At 37.8% G+C, this 16,405-nt stretch overlaps 3 protein-coding genes across 3 annotated transcripts; 2 read left to right on the forward strand and 1 right to left on the reverse strand.

Annotated features, from left to right (window-relative positions):
- On the forward strand, positions 1-966 carry LOC138836271 (olfactory receptor 10T2-like). Its single transcript, XM_070034763.1, has one exon. It carries the CDS (start codon positions 1-3, stop codon positions 964-966), a length of 966 nt encoding a protein of 321 aa, XP_069890864.1.
- A 7,624-nt stretch (positions 967-8,590) lies between these two features.
- Positions 8,591-9,535, forward strand: LOC138836272 (olfactory receptor 10T2-like). The gene has a single exon (XM_070034764.1). It carries the CDS (start codon positions 8,591-8,593, stop codon positions 9,533-9,535), a length of 945 nt encoding a protein of 314 aa, XP_069890865.1.
- Positions 9,536-13,906: 4,371 nt separating this feature from the next.
- Positions 13,907-14,839, reverse strand: LOC138836273 (olfactory receptor 5P80-like). The gene has a single exon (XM_070034766.1). It carries the CDS (start codon positions 14,837-14,839, stop codon positions 13,907-13,909), a length of 933 nt encoding a protein of 310 aa, XP_069890867.1.
- Positions 14,840-16,405: the final 1,566 nt, after the last annotated feature.

The following is a 16,405-nucleotide window of genomic DNA, read 5'->3' on the forward strand; positions in this document are numbered from 1 at the left end:
ATGGGCAATCACACCACAGTGAGCACATTCCTCCTCTGGGGATTTTCTAGTTTTCCAGAAGTGCAAGATCTACTCTTTGTTGTGATTTTCATCTCCCATCTGACCATCCTACTGGCAAACGTGTCCATAATGGTAGCCATCAAGCTCAACCACAGCCTTCACACTCCCATGTATTTTTTCCTCTTTGGTCTGTCCTTGTCAGAAACCTGCACCACGATGGTAATCCTGCCTCGTACACTAGTGGACTTGTTGTCAGAAAGCAAGACCATTTCTCTCACTGAGTGTGCCACACAGATGTTTTTCTTCTCTGGCTTAGCAGCTAACAACTGCTTTATCATGGCCGTCATGTCCTATGACCGTTACACTGCCATCCACAGCCCCCTTCAGTACCCCATCTTCATGACAAGAAAGATCTGCTTCCAGCTCATGGTGGCCTCTTGTGTGGTTGGGTTTCTGATTTCTCTGTCCATTGTCTTTACAGTGTTCAATATGTCTTTTTGTCACTCCACCACTATCCAACACTTCTTCTGTGACATCTCACCTGTAGTTCACCTTGCTTGTGATTACACATCTTATCATGCCATGGCTATTTTTGTACTGTCTGCCTTTGTGCTGGTGGGTAGCTTTGTTTTAATTATGATTTCCTACATCTTCATTGTGACTGTGGTTGTGAAGATGCCTTCTGCAAAGGGGCGGTACAAGACCTTCTCAACTTGTTCTTCTCACCTCACAGTTGTGTCTATGCACTATGGATTTGCTGGCTTTGTCTATTTGAGGCCCAAGAGCAGTGATGCCTTCTTTGAAGATATGCTCATGGCTGTAACCTATACCATGCTGACACCTTTGCTTAACCCCATTGTGTATAGTCTACGGAACAAAGAAATGCAGACGGCACTCAGGAAAGTCCTGGGTAGTGCAATTAAAAATTTTCCTCAGTTAACAAGTAAAAAAGCTCTGAGCATTTAAACAGCACTTAAATTAGTGACAAACAAAATGGAAAAAGTATAATACTTTCATTAAATACTTCATGTATACCTCAGTCTCATTGCCTGATATATTTGTGACATGATTTTCCTCCTATCAGTAGAATGTAGTTTTAAAACATTTAAAAAATGTTATATACAAGCAATAAATGTATTTAAATGGTTTGGAACATTGCTACTTTAATGATATTAGTTGCTTTTGGGGTGTGGGGAAAGAAAATTGTTAGAGAAGGAAGGAAGGAAAAGAAAGGAGACAGAAAGAGACTGAATGAGAAAAAGAAACAAACAGAAGATGTTGCCAGACCTCATAGTGTCCTTGCTCATGGTACAGTTTCCCCAGGTTATATAGACAGCTGGTCACTGAGCTCTTGTGTGCATGAGGGTCCTTTAAATTCTCATCTGGGATCTCTGAACACTTGAGGAAGGTCCGCCGGGCCTCTTCTGTCTTTCCTTGGTTCATCAGAATAATGCCAGTGTTTAAATACACAGCTGAGGAGGGAAAAGTAGAAAGAAATAGAAGGATGAGATGATGATAGACACTCTAGAGAAACTATAGCGCCCTTTGCTTTGCTTTAGTAACTCTGCTGATTTAAATAATGAAATAAGAAATAAATATGTATGGAACAAATACTTATGAGATTCACAATGGCAGAAGGGAACCAATTATCCCTGCAAATGCCAATAAAATATTCTCTGCTTCCACCGAACTCCAAATACTTTTCAGCTTAAAATCTAGTTGAGTCAAAGTTACAGCTATTGGAAAATAGTACTTTTTTTTTAAGGAAAAGGAGATGGAATCAAAATGTGGAATTGAAATATAATGGTTAAGAAATTCATCAGTAAAACTGGGCACTGGTGGATCATGCTTGTAATCCTAGTTACTCAGGAGGCTGAGATCTAAGGATTGCTGTTTGAAGCCAGCCCAGGCAGAAAAGTCCCTGTGAGACTATTTTCTCCAATAAAATACTCAAAACAGACAAAAACAATAATGGAAGTGGTGCTGTGGCTCAAGAGCACTAGTTTGGGCACAAAGAGGCTCAGAGAAAGAGCCTCAATTTTTAAAAAAACAAAAACAGAAACAAAAAAAGGAAAAAGAAAAAAAAAGTAACATAACATTTTTTCTGTGAGGCCCCATGTCCCAAAGGTAAGCTTCACAAGTGGAAAAAAAATTATTTTTAAACAAATTGTTTAAATAGGGATACAGGTGGACCCATCGCAACAATGAGATATACAAGTCGTTATGTCGAAAAACGAACTTTACAACTTTGGGGGGGAGATGGGAAGAGGAAACAAAGGAGGAGGTAACAATGCTTGATAAGAAATGTACTCATTACCTTGCTCATGTAATTGTAACCCCTCTATACCATATTTTCACAATAAAAACATTTTAAATATTCAAAAAAAAAAAGAAAGGAGACAGAAAAAGAGAAGAGAGGAGAGTGAGGCAAATTGGTGACTCAGAACTGACTGTTGAGAACTACAGGGAATATTCTTAAGCTGTTGTTACATGATGGCCAGTCTAATGCATTGGCCATTATATAGTGATCATACATAGAAGATTGTCATATATTACTTCACATAAATTTCCATTAATCTGCATAGAGTAAAATGTGTAGACAAAATGAACTCTTGTTTTTTATTTTGTGTGCAGAGGTGATTATAATAGCTGGGCACACAATCAAGAAAACTAATAATGACAGATGCTAGTGGGGATGTGGCCAAAAGGGACACTATTACACTGTTTGTGGGAATGTAAACCATTCTGGAAAGCATTCTCGAGGTTCCTCAAAAGATTAAACATAGAGCTTCCTTATGATCCAGCAATCCCACTCCTAGGCATTTATCCAAATGACCAGAAACCAGGCTGCACTAAAGCCACTAGCACAACTATGTTCACTGCAGCATTATTTACTTTCAGCTAATGTATGGAATCAACCTAGATGCCCTCCAGTGGAAGAATGGATCAAGAAAACGTGGGTATATATACACAGTGGAATTCTATGCTTCCTTCAGAAAGAATGACATTGCCCCATTCATAAGGAAATGGAAAGACTAGGGAAAAATTACATTAAGCCAAGTAAGCCAGACTCAAAGAAATACAGGCACCATGGTTTCCCTCATTTTTAATAACTAGAATATGTCCAGGATATTGTTAGGAGAGGATCACAATGGCTCAATAGGTAAGTGCATGTCACCATATAAAATGATGCTTCTCATAATGAACTCCAAGAAATGGAAATGAGTTGCAGTTATTTCTTCTTTCTTTTTTCCCCCTTTGGTTTATTCCATGATGTCACTGTTTTAGATTTTGGTACCCTTTGTCTTTTGTATAAGTTTATCTGATTTGGGTAGCAGAAGGGGAAGCACAGAAACATTGAGATTAGTTCAACAGTGATACTCACTAGACACCATGTTGGAAATGAACCATACAACTTGAGGGAGAAAGACGTAGGGAAAGGGTCAGTGGGAGAAAATCAGGGAGAGGGTCACACTGTTGAAAAAGGAATGTACTCACTACCTGATTTGTTTAACTGTAATTCCTGTGTATATCACCTTTACCATAAAAAAGAACTACTTAAATATAATAAATATATAAAATACATAGGCAAAATTTAACCAACAATGGACTTAATGGATATAAAAATAACCAATAAGTGGTAATGTAAACAAAACCCAAAATTGATGCTTTCCCAACATGTTGGCATAATAACATAAAAAATATATTGAGGACTGGGAAGGTGGCTCAGTGGTAGAGCGCTTGCCTTGCATGCTTGAGGCCCTGGGTTTGATTCCTCAGCACCACATAAACAGAAAAAAAAAGCTGGAAGTGGCACTGTGGTTTAAGTGGTAGAGTGCTAGCCTTGAACTGAAGAGCTGAGGGACAGCGCCCAGGCCCAGAGTTCAGGCCCCACGACCGGACCTCCCCCCCCCAAAAAAAATGTATTGAGACAGTTACAGGTGCCTCATGACTGTAATCTTAGCTACTCTGGAGGCTGAGATCTGAGGATCACAGTTTGAAGTCTGCCTGGGCTAGAAGTACCCATGAGACTCTTATCTCCAATCAACAACCAGAAAATCAGAAGTGGCACTATGGCTGTAAGTGGTAGAGTGCACCTTGAGCAAAACGGCCCTGAGTTCAAGCCCCATGACTGACAAAACAAAAATATTGATATGCATTTCCCTACTCTAGAGCCTGGGCAGCTTTAAGGCTGCCTAAATGGGAAAAAATAAAGTGCAAACAGGTAAGACGAATGGGATACAGCCAGTACTTGACTTTAATGATGTTTGCCCATTCAGTTACTATGTCCACATAGAAAAGTGAAATCTCCATTTCAGGTTTCAGAGAACATCAACAACCAGACATGAGAGTCAACAGAATGGTCATTCCTTCTGAGCACCATATTTATGAATAAAATTGTTTAAGGTCCTAAGTTTTGGAGTAGTTCAATATGCTATTGTACTCAGAATATTTAGGAATTTACAGTAAAATCAAGTCAGCATGGGTTTGCTTTAAATTATTCACGGCAAAATATTGTAAAACTTTTCTGAGCAGCCATGAAGTATTGGAGGATTTTGGTTGTGACAATAGTTTTTTTTGTTTGTTTCAGCAAGAACTTCCACATAATAATTATCATATGAGAAAGCAATTATAACATTTTTATGAGCTGATTTTCTTTCTCAACTTTGTTCTGGCTAACTTTCTGGGATCCAACTTCATAAGAAAGGTTCTGAGTTGTTTTTTTTAAGTTCTGTATACAGCATATCAGGCTCATGATTTTTTTTTGCAACTTTGAGAAATATAACATGAATGATATTGAATGCGCCATCCTTTTTCTAAACATACTGCAACTAGATCTCAATGTATGCTCCACTAAAATCAGTGACTTTTGAACATTACAAAGAGTTCTACGTCCACAGAGGACAATTCTCTTGCTGAGGAGGAAGAAACCCTAAGTAATGTCAAGGGGTAATGGTCTCTGGTGGCCTTGAAACTCTCATTGGGAGTGTATCAAACTCAGCTTCAGACACAAGAATAGACAACATACTTCCCTATTGTCATAAGAGAATTGGTGTCTTCAGACATCCATAGGAATAAATGACTTTAAACTGTATCTCTAAATGTTATCAACAGAAACTACTGCAGGAAACTGTTTTTTTGTAAGCTCTTTCTGCCAACTTTATTTTTTCTTATTTTACAAGTTGGAATTTGATTCCTCTTTGATATAAAATGAGATTTTTATCTTATATTTTTATTTACATAAGTATTTTTCTATATCCATTAATAGCCAATTTCTTATAGGTATTCACAGAGTTAATATACCGAGGATGCTAAAGGCACCATTGAAATGAAGATATGTTCTTTGTGATTTTCTTATTTCTTGGATGACTGTCATACAGGCAGCAATGAGAGGGAGGTAGAGAAATGCTCCAAACAAAAAGAAAAGACTTCAAACTTCAGGCTAAAGTGAAGTATTCCAATAGGGATCAGCTTGGGCATCAGTCAGAATCTGTTACAATACTGCAGATATTTTGTGGACAGTCAAGTAAGTATTGATAAGTTGTCTTTACACCATGTTGTGTTTTAACAAGTAGGAATGGAATTAGTAACTACTGAACACTTGTTATCTGTCAGGTGTGTATGCACAACATCTTAACCCTGTCTGTGCTAAAAGTTTATCTAGTTACAAGGAGGAAAATAGTTGTAAGGGAGAAGAAATGGCTTGCACATTTACTCTCCCTTACAACAATAGAAGTAGAATTAATATTTGAATGTATTCTTGAGTTCCATGTATAAGTAAGTCTAGTTAGGAGATTTAATAATATCAAAGAATTTAGCAAGGTTGACCATGGTGGTGCATACTTGTAACTACCTGAGAGTACACAGGAGGTAGAAATGGGAGGATAATGGTTCAAGACTTGTCTAGACAAAAACAACACCATACATCAACAAGGCCTTATTTCAAAACACAAGTCAGGTATGGTGGCACATGGAGGCTGAGTTAAGAGGATCATGATCAAAGGTCAGTATTGAGCATACCCTTTTATCTCCCAGACAATTAAAATATCAACGATTCCAAATACTCTTAAATAACATCTGATTAAAAACACTGTTAAAAACCCATCTGAACCATCTGATTAAGTTGATAGAAAGTTAAGTACACTTTACCAAAGACTTGTCAATGAATAGTTACCATTTTTCTAACAGAAAACTTCATCCAGTGAGCAGGGAAGTTGCCAGAAAACTTCTCTAGCTCAGTGTCACAGAGACTATGGACCCAAGATGACCATGTTTTTTATGGTCTCTTGGTGGTAGATTCATAATCAATACCATGACTTTTCATATAGAGAGGATAAGAAAGTCTGTGAAGTGATTAACCAAGAAGTAGCCTCAATTATATTTCCTCTTCTCTCTCTCCCGCCCCACCCCCTAGCCTGAATTGTAAAGTTTATTTTTTGACATAGTGTCTTGTATATCTCATTGTTGCAATGGGTCAACCTGTATCCATATTTAAACAATTTATTTTTTCCCTTCCACTTCCCAAATTATACAAGCATCAAATACAGTGAAAACTGGGGTTATGCGGAAGGGATGGTAAGGGAAAACAAAGGAGGAGGCTACAATGCTTGATAAGAAATGTACTCATTACCTTGCTCATGTGATTGTAACCCCCTCTGTACAGTATTTTCACAATAAAAACAATTTTTTTAGAAAAGAAGTAGCCTCAAAGTCCTGCAGGTTTTGTTGCTATCTCAAAGAATGTGTCACATTCAATCTGTTAGAACTCACTGAAGGGGAGACTAGGGAAGTCTGAAATATGAGCTTTCCAGGAAAATTAATTCAATTCTTTTTGGTGTATAGAACTGATATAGCCCAAAGAGGCTGAACAGCTCACCTGTGTCTCATTCTATGTCATAATTCCTATATGTAGAAGTGCCTGACATGTCACAAATATTGAGTAAATATTAGTAGAATTCATGCATCAGTCTTTACCTTTATTTACGAAATTTGTGTAACTTAGTTTTAATTTTGTAGTATCAGAATTGAAGCACCACATAGAATTGTTAGAAGAAATTATGTGAAAACTCTTATCGGAGGCACAGCACACTTGCCAGCACATTTTAGAGGTTGAGTACATTATTGGTGGCATAGCTTATTTTATTTTACATTCTATTTCCAGAAATTTAATAGTTAAAAAGACAATTATTCAATTAAAGGTATATATTCTTTTATTCCTTCTTCCTTTTCTCCTTTCTTTCCTTGCTCTCTTTCTTGCTCCTTTCTTTTTCTGTCCTTTCTTCCTTCTTTCACTTCTCTTTTTCTTTTCTCTCTCATTCCTCCCTCCTTACCTCCCTCCCTTCCTCCCTCCCTCCCTCCCTTCCTTCCTTCCTTTCTTCCTTCCTTCCTTCCTTCCTTCCTTCCTTCCTTCCTTCCTTCCTTCCTTCCTCCCTTCCTTCCTTCCTTCTTTCCTTCCTTCCTTTCTTCCTACAGAGTCTTCCAATGATGCTTGAGCTTGAACTACATATTGTATGCAAAATATTCTAGTTATTTTTGTGCTATCTCACAAAGTAAGTACATTAGGACTTGATGGAAATATAAATATGACTTAAGTTAATTCTTATCACAGCTCTGCTTCAAAGCACCCTTTACCACTAGTAACATTAATTAGTAAATAGTCTGAAAGTTTTCCTGAACACTCAAGAATTAATAAGGACATCAAGACACAAGTCTATAATCTGAGACTAGATTAATCTCTCCATGAACCTCAGAATTAGGCTACATTTAGACAGGAAAGATTTCTGTGGTTGTTTTGTATAAATTTTACTTACAAGATCTGATAATTGATACAACATTCAGTCATACAATTGTTACATTCAACCACATAGCATGATATTTTGTTGTTATTTATTTGATTTCTGTGTGTGTGCTAGTATTGAGGAATGAACTCAGGGCCTAAGTGCTGTCCTTTAGCTTTTTTGTTCAAGGCTGGTACACTGTCACTTGAGCCACAACTCTAATTCAATCTTTTTGGTGGTTAATTGGAAATAAAATTCTCATATACTTTCCCGCCTGGGATGGTAAGAGTAGCTAGGATTACAGGTGTGAGTCACCTGCATCTACCACTTGTTTGATTTTTATAAAATGACTTTGAAAGAGTGTTTAGAAATTATATGAAAACTTTCCCAGATCTCTTTCAATTGTTAAAGAGTCAGTCAACATTGTAAAGCCCTTCTGTATGCCAGATTTTGTTGGTTGTTAGTTATATTCCCATGGGTCAGAAGCCACGTACTTTTGCCACATTTCTCTCTCTCATAAGGCAGATAGAGGAGATAAAAGGGTACCAAGTAAAAGGTTTCCAAAAGATATTTGAATCTCCATGTGTCATTTACAAATTCATCTACTAGAATCTTTCTCCTTGTCATTCGTTCTGACAGTGACTACAGAAACACATTTGACTTTCCCTTTGCAGGATTCTCTTTAAGACTTGTCTTGTCCTGGCCCAGGAGCCCTTCATTACACTGTGTCTGATGTCACACAACTTTGCAATCATTTCAGCATAACCTCAAATACATCTACACCTGTGTGGTAAATTTGTTCCACCAGGAGAATGGACAATCTTACCACAGTGAGCACATTCCTTCTCTGGGGATTTTCCAGCTTCCCAGAACTGCAGGATCTACTCTTTGTTGTGATTTTCATCTCCCATCTGACCATCTTAGTGGCAAATGTGTCCATAATGGTAGCCATCAAGCTCAGCCACAACCTTCACACCCCCATGTACTTTTTCTTGTTTGGCCTGTCCTTGTCAGAAACCTGCACCACAATGGTAATTCTGCCTCGCACATTAGTGGACTTGTTGTCAGAGAGCAAGACCATTTCTCTCCCTGAGTGTGCCACACAGATGTTTTTCTTCTTTGGCTTTGCGGGAAACAACTGCTTCATCCTGTCTGCCATGTCCTATGACCGTTACACTGCCATCCACAATCCCCTGAAGTACCCCATCCTGATGTCAAAGAAGATCTGCTCCCAGCTCATGGCAGCTTCTTGTGTGGTTGGGTTCTTTGTTTCTTTTTGCATCGTCCTCATTGTATTCAATTTGTCTTTTTGTAATTCCAACATCATTCAGCACTTTTTCTGTGATATCGCACCTGTGGTCATCCTGGCCTGTAATAATACCTCTTTTCAGAAGATTATTCTCCTTGCCTTTACTGTCTTTGTGTTAGTGGGAAGCTTCATTGTCATTATGACTTCTTATGTCTTCATTGTGGCCATTGTCATGAAGATGCCATCTACCAAGGGAAGGTATAAGACATTCTCAACTTGTTCTTCTCATTTGACCGTGGTGTTCATCCATTATGGATTTGCTTGCTTTATCTATCTAAGGCCCAAGAATAGTAACTCATTCAGGGGAGATACACTAATGGCTGTCACATATACCGTGCTGACGCCTCTGCTTAACCCCATTGTTTATAGTCTACGAAACAAAGAAATGCAGACAGCACTCAGGAAAGTCCTGGGCAATGTAAATAGGTTTCCTCCCCTCAGGTGGTAAATAAAAGAGCCTAGATCATTTTTTTCAAAAAAAATTCACAGTGTTGTTAAATAAATGTAGAAAAATTAAGGACTTTCAATAAAAATCATGACTTGGCGTTCAATTAGTGCTTTCCCATTGCCTTATACATCCTAATCCCACTCTTTTCCTGTCACAAACCCAGATGAAATGTCACTATGAATCCATTTGCATATCTACATGTATATGCATGTACATCAGTACAGAAGCTCACATATAAATGTATATAATAAACATATCAAAACATGATTTTGAAACATTATTTTTTATTAATTTTTTTGGGTCCGGTCATGGGGCCTGAACTCTGGGCCTGGGTGCTGTCCCTCAGCTCTTCAGCTCAAGGCTAGCGCTCTACCACTTGAGCCACAGAGCCACTTCCAGCTTTTTTTCTTTTTGCTTATGGGGTGCGGAGGAATCGAACCCAGGGCCTCTTGCATGAATGGCAAGCACTCTACCACTGAGCCACCTTTCCCAGCCCTGATTTTGAAACATTATATTGTCATAACATCAGTTCCTTTCTCAAAAGAAAAACATATTCTGAAAAAGAAGAAAGGATGAAAGAAAAAAATAGTAGAGGGGGGAAGATTGTTGCAATTAAGAAAAGGACAAAGCACACACACAAATCTAACTTTAGATTTATACATTTTTGTTGGTCATCTCAAAGAAACACCTTCAGGTTTATTAAAATTCTTTGCTGATTTTTTTCATTCATCTCTATTCTAATGCCAGCTTTGCTTTTAGTCACAAAATAAATTTTCATTCATCAAAGGATGGCAACACACTCAGGTTATATTCACAGAATGAAATACAATTCAGCTACAAAAGGTACTAAGTTATCGAAGCATACCACAATTTGTACTGATTTCAAAATCCCGGACCAGAGAGATGAAGTATACATGTTTCCCTTATATGTAGAAGCTAAATTTAGCTTATAAATTAATAAGTAAATATGTTGGGTGGTTTGCATGTACATACAAATATATTAACTGAAATACAATAGGTTCAAAGGAGAACTCAAATAGTGTACTTCCTTAGAAAAGCAAAGTCAACATTCAGCTAAATAAAACACCGAGAAGTGGGTACTTGAAGGGGGGGGTGGAACCAAGGGATAAAGGGTAGGCACATGAAGAAGAAAAGAAGAGGAGAATATAGTTCAGTCCAATATATATCCTAAAAAATTAGGAAGAGTGAGGGAAGGGGTGGGTAGAAAAGAGCAGGAAGAGAATAATGAAAGAGTGGCATTTGATCAAGATGCATTGTATTCATAAACTGATTGCTAAATGGCAACTCCTATGTATAAGTACTTAAAGAAAATGAAAATATAAATTTTAAAAATATGTCAGCTGAGAGAAGTGCTACCATAAAAAAGACACACTGACTGACTCATAGTGGAAAATTGAATTAATGCCTGTCTCTGTAGGATGTGATTGAGCAAATAGAACTAGAAAAATTTTAGGGAAATTTCTCAGTGGATAGTAATATTCTTCATCACGGTAGATGCCTGACAAACATAGGTGTCTACAGTTTTTTTAGGAGTTAAAACTTATGCACTTAAGATTTGTGCATTTTATGTTGAATAAATTTTAAGTAAAATGCATAACTATTGCTTACCTTTAATTACTAATAAGTGGCAGAAATAAATAGAAAAAATCACAATCTCTAGAAGGTAAAACGTCCTGCCAGGCATGACTTGGATCACACCTATCATCTTAGCTACTCAGCAGACTGAGTTGTGAAGTTGCGAGTTGAAGCCAGCCGGGGGTAGGAAAGGCCATGAAACTCTTATCTCCAATTAGCCACTGAGAATCCAGAAGTCAAGCTGTGGCTCAAGTGGTAGAGCCACAAAGGTCAGGGACAGTGTCCAGACCCTGAGTTAAAGCACCCAGGATTGGTATGATGAATGCACACGCACACTCACGCGCACGCACACACACACACACACATAAAATGTCCTTTAGTGAAATTGATAATCATAATTACAACTCTCTCCAAAGATTTCCAAATATGTCCATTAACTGAAAAACATGCTACTTTACTAGGAGACAGGGATTAAGTTTACAGATGAGATTATGATTTCCATTCAACTGAAAAAATATATATTATCTACATGGACTGAATATAATCATAGTGCTCTTAAAAGTGGAAGAGGCTGGTGGAAAGTGTCAATCAAGAGAAGATGACTTTTCTGGCTTTGAAAATAAAGAAAAACTCAAACCAATCAACATTGTTGGCTTAGTTAAGTCTTGAAAAAGCAAGGGAAGTTCTTCTCTCCTAAAGTCCCCAGAAGGAACCCACCTTGCCAATGCCTTGATTTTATCCTAGTAAGATCTATTGAATTTTGTATCTCCAGAACAATAAGGTAATATGTTACTATTATTACAAGTCATTGAATTATACTAGACTATTAAAGCACCAATAGAAAATCACTATATTTTATTATTTAGTTTTAAACAATCCACTCCTTCCTCTACCCTTTGGAACCTGAAACCATGAACTTTGGTTGAGCTTTGTTCAAGATATATTTATAATTCTGTAGAACAACAACCCATACAACATGCAACTGTCATCTCTCAGTTGATGTCATAACCAAGCAATCAACAGGCTGGATCAACCTGTTATCAGATGACTACTTGGACCTATGGAGAATGGAATCATGGTAGGATCTCACTGAAATATTCTGCTGATAGTTTGGACATTCTGCCATGGTGGTATACACATCAATTTTGGTGAGGGGCAGTCTAAAGAAGAATTAACCTAGAGATGCAAGTGGAAAATACCCAACTCAAGACCTCTACAGAATGCTTGGAGTCTGCTAATAGGATTGCTTTTCAGACAAGATCATTCATCATTAGTGCCTCCATAGTATTGTCTGGATAGCTACATTTCAGTGCTTATATTTTTTCCCACTCATACTTTTATGTCATCCCTTTGAACACCAGGTTATAGTCAATCTCTTCCCTAACATCTGTCCCTTGATGTCATTGTTTATGCTTAGTTCATGTATATTAGATAATGGATGGATGGATGAATAATGAGCCTTCATTCTCCATCTCAGTGTTCATCTGTCTCTCAGATATCAAAGGAACCTAAGGTTCAGTCAAGCATAGAATGAGAGTACTAAAAACAAATTAGAATGGAGTGAGTACCTAATACCACACTTAATTTGGGACATCTGTAAGAAACTGAATTCAGTTAGGTAAAATGAACCCCAAGATAAATATTCAAATGATTTTTCTTTCTTGCGATTGTTTCTAATGCATTTATAAGATGATTTCTTTGTTGCTTTGTATGTCCCTCTCCTATGGTATAATCCCTGCTTTCATTGTATTTGATGTTGGTATAATTTGTGGAGGGAAAGGAAAAAACAAATTGTTTAGGGATACAGGTTGACCCATTGCAACAATGAGATATACAAGGCATTATATTGAAAAACAAACTTTACAACTTTGGCAATGGGGGTTGGGAGTGAGGGGGTGGCATGGGGATGGAGGGATGGGGAAGGGGGTGGGAGATGGGAAGGGATGGGAAGGGGAAATAAAGGAGGAGGCAACAATGCTTGATAGGAAATGTACTCATTACCTTGCCCATGTAATTGTAACACCTCTGTATGGTATTTTCACAATAATAAATAAATAAATAAAAGAAACTGAATTCATAGCTTTAGTGACCCCAGTTAAAAATTATTATTTAATCACATACAGAAATATATTGATCCCACTGTCTACTTACCATTCTTTTTATGTTTCTACATTCCTATGTGTAAGACTAAATTTCACACTCAATCATAATGATCATTCCCATATACTTCCAAACCCCTTATTCTTTCCTTTTATCTGCACCCTCTGGCAGAACCCTTTCTTTTCCCTTTTCTTGAACTCAAGGCCTGGGCAGTCTTCCTTAGTTCAAGTACTGGTGCTTTATAACTTAGGACAAAGCTCTACTTCTGGCTTTTTGATAGGTCATTGTATATAAGATTTTCACAGACTTTTCCTTCCCCAGGCTGGCTTCAAATAACAACCCTCATATCTCAGCCTCCTGAGAGACTAGCAATACAGGCATGGGCCATTGGTGCCTAACACCTGGCAGATCTTAATCCCAGTTAAATCCAACTCTTCGGTTTCTCTGTAACTATGCAAATGGATAAATTCATGTAGAGGGCAAGACACAAGCATGATGAACTTTGATGATAAATTTTATGCAATTTTAATATCCTGAGAAATAAATGAAAGGTTGATGGTGTTTGGGAATCAGAATAGGTCATAGGAAACCTATGGCAAAAAACTCAGGTCAAGATTTCACATGAGTCAAATACTTATTATATTCAGCTTATGATTAAAGTGAGGCATTTCAGAACTACCAATGAGCTTTAGCCAATAATTTTTTCATGGCATCTTTAACATCCTTGTTCCTCAGGCTGTAGATGAGGGGATTCAGCATGGGAATCACCACTGTATAGATCACAGATATCACCTTGTTCTGGTCAGTGGAGTAGCTGGACTTGGGCATCACATAGATGAATGTAATGGTCCCAAAGAACAAGGTGACAGCAGTGAGGTGGGAGGTGCAGGTGGAGAAGGCCTTGTGGCGTCCTTCCGTGGAGCGCATCTTCAGGATCGACACAAGGATGTAGACATAAGACAGGGCAATGATGAACACAGTGACGGCAATGATGGAGCCTGAAGACATGGCAGGAACTATTTCAGAAGCATAGTCATGAGCACAGGAAAGCTTCAGAAGAGGAGAATAATCACAGAAAAAGTGATTGACTTTATTTGGTCCACAGAAGGATAGATTTAACAAACAGCCAGTAAACATCCAAGCATTCACACATCCTCCCAGATAGGAAGCCCCCACTAGGAGAATGCAGACAGTGGGGGACATGAGGCTGGAGTAGAGCAAAGGTGAGCAGATGGCCACATAACGATCATAAGCCATGGAAGCTAACAGGAAGCACTCAGTTGTGCCAAATGTCACCACTGAGGAGAGCTGGGCTACACAGCCAGCCACAGGGATGGAAGTCCTTTTGCTAAGGAAGCCCATGAGCATGACAGGGGTGACTGAGGAGGAGTACCCAATGTCTACAAAGGCCAAGTGACAGAGGAACAGGTACATTGGAGTATGAAGCTGAGGGCTGCTTCTGATTAATGTGATTATGCTGATGTTGCCCAGTAAAGTGATGACATAAACTCCCAAAAACACAATAAATAGAATAGCACAAGCTGTAGTGTCCTCTGTCAATCCCAAAAGAACAAAAACTGTCACAGACGTATAGTTTTCAGTCCCCATCGCTAATGAAGATTACATCTACTGAAAGAAAAACAGGTGTTAGAATAAAATAATAGGCAACAATGCTTGTTAAGAAAAATACTCATTACCTTGCCCATGTAATTGTAACTCCTCTGTATGGTATTTTCACAATAAAAAATGTACACAGTCATAAAAAAGAATGAAATAATGTACTATTGCTTGCACACTTATTTTCTACAGTAACTCTATAATATAAATTACAGAAACATAGGCACATATTTGGACATGTGGGGGGATTTTTTAATATAATAGTCCATGTCATGTCTTGATATAAATGTTTATTGATACATGGCTAGAAGTATGGAAAAAAAGAAAAATATTTTTTAAGCTTAACACACTCAAATCCTGTGTTCACTACAGTGATGGTTTATGTGTTTCATGAAAAATCAAGATTAACCAAGACAAGAGAACAACTTACAAGCATTCAGTGTCAAGCAAACTATACTCAATTACATATACATAACATACACACGCACAATCAAAAATACATCACATTCACACATATACACACAAGAACACACTATACCATACCCACACACTGATACTGACTCATCCAGACACATTGTTAGACTTTTAATAATTAACAGAAATAAATGTTGTTATATATAAATTAGCTGAACAATAGCAAGCCACTATTCTGAACAGCCTACATTTATTGTGCCTGACCTCAAAAGTTCTACTTTTCTTACCTTGGCACAGCACAGAAATAATAACTTATCAGACTCAAAATTGAATTTAAACGAATATAAACATACCATTTAATGAATATAAATGCATATGAAACAAAACCACACACTCCCCTATAATAGGAAGGTCATTATGGTGTAGAAGCAACATGTTGAGCACAAATACTATAACTTCTGAAGCCAAAGAGGCCTATGGTCAAGTTCCAGAGTCTCACTGACCATCTATGGAATCTTGCCCAATTTATGTGATCTATTAAATACCCATCATGTTTTGTTTCACAGAAAAAGAATTTACAAGATGCTTATGCTGAACAAGTACCATGACTAATCAAGAAAAACACGGGATAGGAAACAAACTATTAATACCTTAAAATAACAAAACCTTAATTTCTGGGGATAGGAAGGTGGCTCAGTGGTAGAGCGTTTGCCTTGCATGCATGAGGCCCTGGGTTCGATTCCTCAGCACCACATACACAAAAAGAAAAAAAGCCAGATGTGTTGTTGTGGCTCAAGTGGTAGAACGCTAGCCTTGAGCTGAAGAGCTGAGGGACAGCACCCAGGCCCAGAGTTCAGGCCCCACGACCAAAACCCCACCCCCCAAAAAAATCCTTAACTTCTAATAAAAATGAAAAACAGAATCCTTATATTAAAAGAAAAGAAAGAAAACATTACCTGTACATCTATGTATGTCAATGATAAAAACATATGCCAAGGAGCTGTATAGGAAAAGCATGACTGTATTTATGAGAATAGAATCTTTGGGGATATAGTCCCTTGAGGGAATTACTTATTTGTGCAAATTTCACTGAAAATCCATTAGGAGGGTGCACATTACAGATACATAAGTCATAGAAATATG

The sequence above is a fragment of the Dipodomys merriami genome, unplaced genomic scaffold (assembly GCF_024711535.1).
Source record: "Dipodomys merriami isolate MVZ:Mamm:240054 unplaced genomic scaffold, mDipMer1.0.p SCAF_25, whole genome shotgun sequence".
In the NCBI taxonomy this organism is placed as follows: domain Eukaryota; kingdom Metazoa; phylum Chordata; class Mammalia; order Rodentia; family Heteromyidae; genus Dipodomys; species Dipodomys merriami.